This window comes from Acanthaster planci, linkage group LG12 (genome assembly GCF_054643075.1).
Source record: "Acanthaster planci isolate LZ-2023a linkage group LG12, COTS_SCS, whole genome shotgun sequence".
Classification (NCBI taxonomy): domain Eukaryota; kingdom Metazoa; phylum Echinodermata; class Asteroidea; order Valvatida; family Acanthasteridae; genus Acanthaster; species Acanthaster planci.
The window spans coordinates 4,388,484-4,395,650 of NC_141788.1; the positions used below are offsets into that span (position 1 = coordinate 4,388,484).

At 40.8% G+C, this 7,167-nt stretch overlaps 1 protein-coding gene across 2 annotated transcripts in view; it reads right to left on the bottom strand.

The window, feature by feature from the left end:
- The window catches only part of slc4a11 (solute carrier family 4 member 11), a 96,776-nt gene extending 91,231 nt beyond the window's left edge, over positions 1-5,545 (bottom strand). For both annotated transcript variants that reach the window (XM_022251979.2, XM_022251975.2), the window contains exons 1-2: positions 5,303-5,545; positions 1,129-1,626 (exon numbers count right to left, since the gene is read on the bottom strand). In XM_022251979.2, coding sequence (XP_022107671.1) covers positions 1,129-1,552 — 424 coding nt within the window. In that variant the 5' untranslated portion in view covers positions 1,553-1,626; positions 5,303-5,545. The remainder of the gene's footprint in view (positions 1-1,128; positions 1,627-5,302) is intronic.
- Positions 5,546-7,167: the final 1,622 nt, after the last annotated feature.

The following is a 7,167-nucleotide window of genomic DNA, read 5'->3' on the forward strand; positions in this document are numbered from 1 at the left end:
ACGTATGAGGCACCGATGACAGACGCTCTGTGCATATTACCAAACAGGCGAGCACGCGCAGCCTTACTCAACTCGATCTGCCGGTACGCAGCGACCGCGTGTTTGAACGCTGAACCATGGATCAATACGCAGCGAGAACGGATGAATGAACGACGGATTTCTACGGTCTACTCAAGCATGCAACAGCATGCAGGGAAGCAACCAGAAAAAAAAAAAAAAAGAAGAGAAAACTGAATTGCCAGCAATGAAACAGCCAAGTCTATGCATTTACTCACCCCCTTGGGCAATGTGGATATTTTATCGGGTTTGGATAGTGTAGGAGGAACCACTGATTTGCCCAACAACCTACAGGTGCATCTTTGCCCACTAATCAATGTCTAAGTAAATCTTGATGCCTCCTCGTGTACGTAGGAATTTGCCCCTGCTCTCTCATCTGAAAGTAAGTGGTGCTAACTAAGTAAGCCATCGATTTTTTTTTTAGATTTCCAGAAAGAACTTTTTTTTTAACGCAAGATTGTTTTTAGGTAGTCACTCACGCTTGCACCGTTTGCTGACCACCCATATATCACATACATGTATATGAACAAACTGCCACAGCATATTGATGGTAATGCACTTCAAATTAAACCAGGGTTCTTTTAAATTCATCACTAATCTTCAAGTGGCAAAAGCGAATTCTATACATGAAAGTTGGAAAAGGTTTAGAGTGCCTCTGTGATCATTTTTAGGGGAAAGCCTTGGAAACGAAATCTACGGGATCAGTCCATCAACCTGTTATTTTGGGAAACAGGATAAAGAGGAAGAACTTACACATCTACATGTTCTAGTGCATACATCACTTGCATTCAGCTACTTTGTTTTTTATACTCAAATGTACTCAACTGTACAAAAATGTACAGCTCTGAACTTCAGCACCTGAATAAACTTGGAATTTATACTTTTAAATGTTTCAGGGGAAATAGAAACCTGATTACAAAATGAAAGAAATTCTAAAATTGCATTCTGCAACTCAAAGAAATGGGAAAGGAGTGAGGGTACCTGTACGGTACACACATGTCCTTCTGGGTAGGAGAGTAGGTTTCCATTCAATAAATAAAGCTAACAATTCTGTAAATTTCAACTTCTTACCTGACTCTGCCTCCTTGACATCAGTTACAAAGTGACTGTATTTCTGCAGCTCCAAACCACAGGAGTTGGCCAGGCGAGCCCCAACCACATCATTCCCATGGTACGGCCCGATGGGGGAGGACACAGTCTTCCTTAGCGTGCCTCTGCTCCTTCCCGGACTCCCTTCAGATGCCGACGCCCGAGCCGATTTCTTGGTCCGGGGAATGGTGTTGTTGGCAGGCTGGAGATCGTCCCTGTACATGGTCCGGGTGGCAATGGCAGGGGTGGGGGTGGCAGAGGCATGCTGGCGGGAGGTGGACCCACCGGGGCTGGAGTGGTAGGAGCTTGTGGAAGCTTGGGTGCTGCGCTTATGGGGCGGGCTCGGCTCTAGGTTCAGGTCCTCCAGGGACAGTGAGGCACTCAAGCTTTTTCCGGAGCCACTCATAATGGGCAGTTAGGGGCTTCAGTAGTGCTGACGGTGGTGGAGGTGGTTAAAGGCACTAGTGACCATGAAAGACACTGGAGGAGTATTACACAAAAATATTAGAACTTTTTAGAAAACATTATTCTGGTCCAATGAATTCAAACACATTGGGAATAACTCTTTCAGGCAAGCTGCCATTTTGAAGAAAGCAATGGAAGAACACCATACATTTTTCAATGATGTGTCTAAAGAAATGCTTTTGGATGTTGCTGTTAGTAGCTTGTTCTTAATTCAGCAAAGTGCTTGTGAGTGCTGCTATACCGTAATTTGTCAGTTTAGTGCGTAACATCACATAAACAACAATTAGCTTAAAGAGTGTGTCCCAGACACTGAATTTGGGTGCAACTCAAAACACAACTCTGCAATTTTTTTCATTTTAAATTAAGATCCTAGGACATCCGTTACCTCAAATGAACATGATGCACAAATGAAACATGATGGACAGTACTGGTACCATTCAATATTCAGTGTACAACTATGGAAAACCTTATTTTGGCACACTTTGTCTCACAATGGTCAAGTTCGGGCGGCCTGTTCTTAACACGGGTTTCTTGTTCTTGCGCTCGAGCGGCAGGAACACAACCCAAGAACACTGTTCTCAGAACAGGATCACACACCACCTCCTCATCAGGGTTTTACAGGAACACACGGAAAAACTCGTGAGATTTTGATTTTTGAACATTCGCAAAAGATAGCGAGATGGCTCACAAAGCCAGAGACAATGAAAAGTTTTACAAAATTAACAATTTTCATTTTCCATAGCAAAGAAATAAATGTTCCTTTTTAAATAGAAAAGAATTCAGCCCAGCTTTCCAAGTTTACTCTGAAAGAACGTACATGGATGCCGCCATGTTCCATGGAACAACCAGTTGTGCGTTCCCGGCATTTGAGCGGCCGACTAACGAACAACAAATCGAGCTGTTCTTGAACATACAAGAACAAGCCGCCCGAACTCAGCCAATGATATTAGTGGTGATCGTTTTGCCCAGTGGTTAGGGTTTACAACTCATGATCAGAAATTCAGGGGTTTGAACCCATCTCCCAGTCTTATGTTGCATGCCTGACATTGTACACTTGCCTCTCAACTGATATAATCTGCTCAAGGAGAATGTGATAGACTGGCTGGCAATCACATCTACATGTAGTATTGTACCAGAAAGCATCAGTTCCACATTAAGGAGACACTTTCAGACGGAGAAAACCCAGGAGAAACATACTGGCCTGACGAACCATGTTGGGTCAACAGATCTAAGCTAAAATGCCAGTTGCATTCTTTGTTTGATGACAACGTCATCACTCAGGGGTATTCATCTTGAGTGTTAAATGGCACAAAATTGATGTAAATCAATTGTTCATTTACATGCATCAACCAACAAAACAGATAAAAAGGGCCTCATGGATATACCATTTTGTCTTCCAATGATCTGAAGTCACCTTGACCTTCAAAGAATATATTAAAGCCTACCACAACTGAGATTCAATTTATCCCTTTGTACAGGTACCGGTACAGTAATGTATTATCATAATTATTGAACAGCTCCTCAAATAACTACTCTTGGATTTTGATCTCATGGATCTATTTGCTCAAGTGAAGAGGATGTACCGAATGCAGAGCGAAAAGGATGGATAACAGAGGCAGGTACTTCTAGTAGGCCACAGCTATTACCATACCGCTTTTAAAATAACACAAACTTTGCAGCTCAGTTCACAACTGTTAATTGATGGTCAGTAACATTTTCCTTTCTAAAATGTGCCTTGAATAATTTGTACAAATGGGGAAAAATGGTATATGTGAATGTGACATGAGAACAAGCTAATCTAAAGAGAAAATACTTGTACACAGGAGGCCACTTTTTTTTAGAACAGCGTTGTCAAGTAAAAGCATGGAAGAAACACATTTTGGCATTCCTTTGTAACAAGACTGACCAAAATATTATTGACTGAACTACAAAACAAGTGCAATCAAATAATTTTAGTCCAAAGAGTGTAAGGAATGAAACCTACACTTTTATGGTAATGAGGTCAAATTGAATATTTTGTATTTTTTGAGTGTTACAATGTCAACTGCATGAATGAAAAGCACATTTGGGAACTAAGAAAATGACTTTGTGAGAGGAACACTGACGAAAAAATGCACAGGCAGTCCACAGGACTGACTGGGCAAAACATCATTGGATCTTCCTCCTTTCTGTTTATTTTTACAGAGAGAGGGGAGGAAATGAATGAATATGATGAAAAACGGACAGGTTCAAGGATGTGTACAATATTCCACTGCTAGTGTCTCTTGGATAGAATCTCTGTGACGGCCAGTCATCGTACCAAAGGTTGACAAAGAACCGCATGATTTGGAGCAGCGTACAAGTTTTAAATCTTGTTACAGAATATACTCTGAGGATGTTGGTGAGTCTTCACAGCCATTAAATGGGTGGTGCCAGACTACTTGGGGTTCAAAGCCTTGCTTTAGTTGTTTTTTAAAGGCAACTTAAAACATTTAAATATAATTTATCACCAATTTTAAATTTGCTTAAATGCAAACTGGCATGAATTTTAGATGAACTTTAATTTTTCTTTATTACTTTTACCTTCAGGCTCCCAATTTATGCAACTTTCAACTCACTTTTAATTCAAGATGGTAGACACACTAGAGATATGTACTCTAAAGGCAGGAGTTGGCTAAGGTACAAGACATGTACATGTATGCCTTTCAACACCAGTGTACAAAGTCGTGACCCCAGGGAAATTTAACAAAATAGTAAAAAATTGTAACAATTGGAAACCTAATCAACCAAATATAGCCGCATGCACAATGACCGAGGGAGCTATTCATTTTTCTTAAAAAGAAACTGTGATTAAGTTTTGTCCTTTTCCACATGCTACACAAACTCTTTTATTTAAATTCCAATTTTGTACTTTTTAAATATAGGGCCAAGATATGAATTTTAAACAGTAAAAAATCCACACTGATTTTTTTTCTGCTCAACAACATCACGATTTGCTCTGCAACCTTTATACACAGGCATTCAAGCAGGCTACCATGTAGTCTCAAAGCATCCCCGCTTCAGCAAATCATTTTGGAAAGAAGTCCATATATCCTACCAACACCATTCCTTCCTCCAAACAGTCATCACTCATTTTCCCCTGCATTGTTATAATCTATAAGTAGTCTGAAAGGTTAAACAAGTCCTAACTGTCAAATTTACCAGTGAAAACATTGTGGTATTCACTTAGAAAACACTTTCTTCAGACCAGTGAGTCTCACAGACTTTAAGCACAGGGTGTCAAAGTGGCATGCACACCCTGGTATGGAATGTTTTCATCATTAGGCTATTTCTTTGTTTTGAAGAGTGCAACAGAATCAAAACAAATAAATTAAAGTGTTACTCATAACTTCCCCACTTCAAAAACAGGAACAGGCAAAAAGCCTGAACATATCCCCCTGCCTATTTTTAGTTACTGCAGAAAAATAACATCTGTTGACCATAGGAAATTATGGAATAAATCTTTAAAAGATTTATTTGAAAAATTAAGTTCCTTTTAAAAATAAAAACTCACAATTATTGGACAAGCTGCTAGTTGCCACTATGAATAAAACATCTCCATGCTTTACAAATCACTGCCTACACTGTACACAACACAGCTAGTAACCTGCTGGCCTGATTGACAATGTTTGCCAATGAGTGATCACTCACAATCAGCATTAAACGAACTTACCAAACAATGCCCGACTTCTCCAAGCAAAGGCACCGCTAAATTCCGATTGCTTCCTCTCCGTCATGGATCAACGACAGCTACAAAAAAGATGATCACAGAAATACAGAAGATTGCATTGGTACAAAACTATGGACGGAGTCAGCCGGAGAAATCTCACAAATTGCGGTCTCTTTTTGACAACAATGCGAGCCTAAGTGTTACACTCAGCGTGCTGTGTCCTATCCAACATGTACGTACGTCCACAGCACAGGTAGTTTGTGAAAAAATCGTCTGCTAACCATTTAGCGCACGAGCGCGCGTGCGTGTCAATCACATTCGTATGCCCCGCGTGGCCCTCTAGCGGCGGGGAGCAATCAATCACCACAACACCCCCCCTCCTTACCGTTTGTGTGTGGTTCTGCATAATGCCACCCAAGATCGAGGGGCTTGGCATACAAGACAAACAACTTGCAGACACAAGGTGTACCTACTGAAATCATCGTAGTCGCACCCCTTTCAGATTTTTCTTGGTTTTTTAGGAGATGAAGAACCGGCTTCAAAGTACAAATATGTTCAGAATCAGCAGTTTCTTTGATGTTAGAAGCAACGTTGGAATTATTGATTTTGCGATGAAAATTTAAATATCCTTTTTCAGTCCCCCAAAATAGACAAGATGCGGTATTTCCAAGTTGCTGCTGCCTGACTCTGAGATCTGTATCCTGTAATTATCATAGAGATTGCATTGAGGGAGTTGTCTCTGTCCGCATGTTAATTAAGTCACTGCTGAGACGAACTAACCCTGTCAGCTCTAACAAAAACACAGCCACCCCCGGCGTATTATCGTCGTTTTCTGCTCTTTTTGTGGACCGATGCTAAGTCAATTTCCATCTTGCCAACAGAGCTTGCTACTGGGTATTGCACGTTTCCACGGCAACGGGCTGTTCCAAGATGAGATTTTCATCAAAGCGGTGCCACAATGGCTTATAATGAGCGTGCAATGTTCACGGCATTTCGTTTTGTCGGCATCCTTGCTGTGCCGTTGTTCCACAAGGAGATGTCTTCCCATACATGACAAATGATTGTTATTTTTCACGTCTGTTCACTTATTGAGTGCATTTTGTGCAGGCAGAGTGCAGACATGAATGGACTCATTGCGATACACTGCTGTGAAAAAAAGTGTAGTGGACGCTAATGGTGTGCACGGCTACTGAAAAATTGGAATCATGCCACCATATCCAAGACAAAAGCTGTGTTTGTAACGTTTGCTGCTCCTGATACAGACTTTGTTTTCTACCGAATAATGTATGTGGCAAATCTTTGTAGGGCTCTGCACTTTAAAAGTGAGATGGCGAATATTTCGTATAAATTTTTTAAAGATTTTTTCTTCAAGAATCAAATGTCAATGTAATGAAACTACACGTAGCTTGTGTGAAACATTTTGTTATGTATTATAAAAACGTATTCCTGGTGAAACAAGGTGAGAAAAGGTACACGTTCCTGGCTGCTTTCGCTCTTTATGATTTTTCTTCCTCTTTGTTTGTGTCCTCTGATTTTCATCGAATAGTAACAGTCACAGATTGAACCAACGTCCCGGTGGAATTGGATTGGACCCTTTTGGCGCAACTTTATATCAGGTAAAAATATCTGAAGTATACTCATCCATCTCAAAGTTATTTATCATGTGTATGCGTAGGCCCGCACGTTGTCTATGACTGCAGGCCTAAGTTTAGATAAGCAGGTTGAGGCCAAGTGATAAGCCCTGCCACTGAAATAGTTCTTACCACTCTTCAACTTGAGCTTGCGGAATATGTAAACAAGTTATCCAGCTCTGCCGGGGAACTATTAGAGAATGGGCAGACACTGAACTGTGACAATGCCTGGACTAC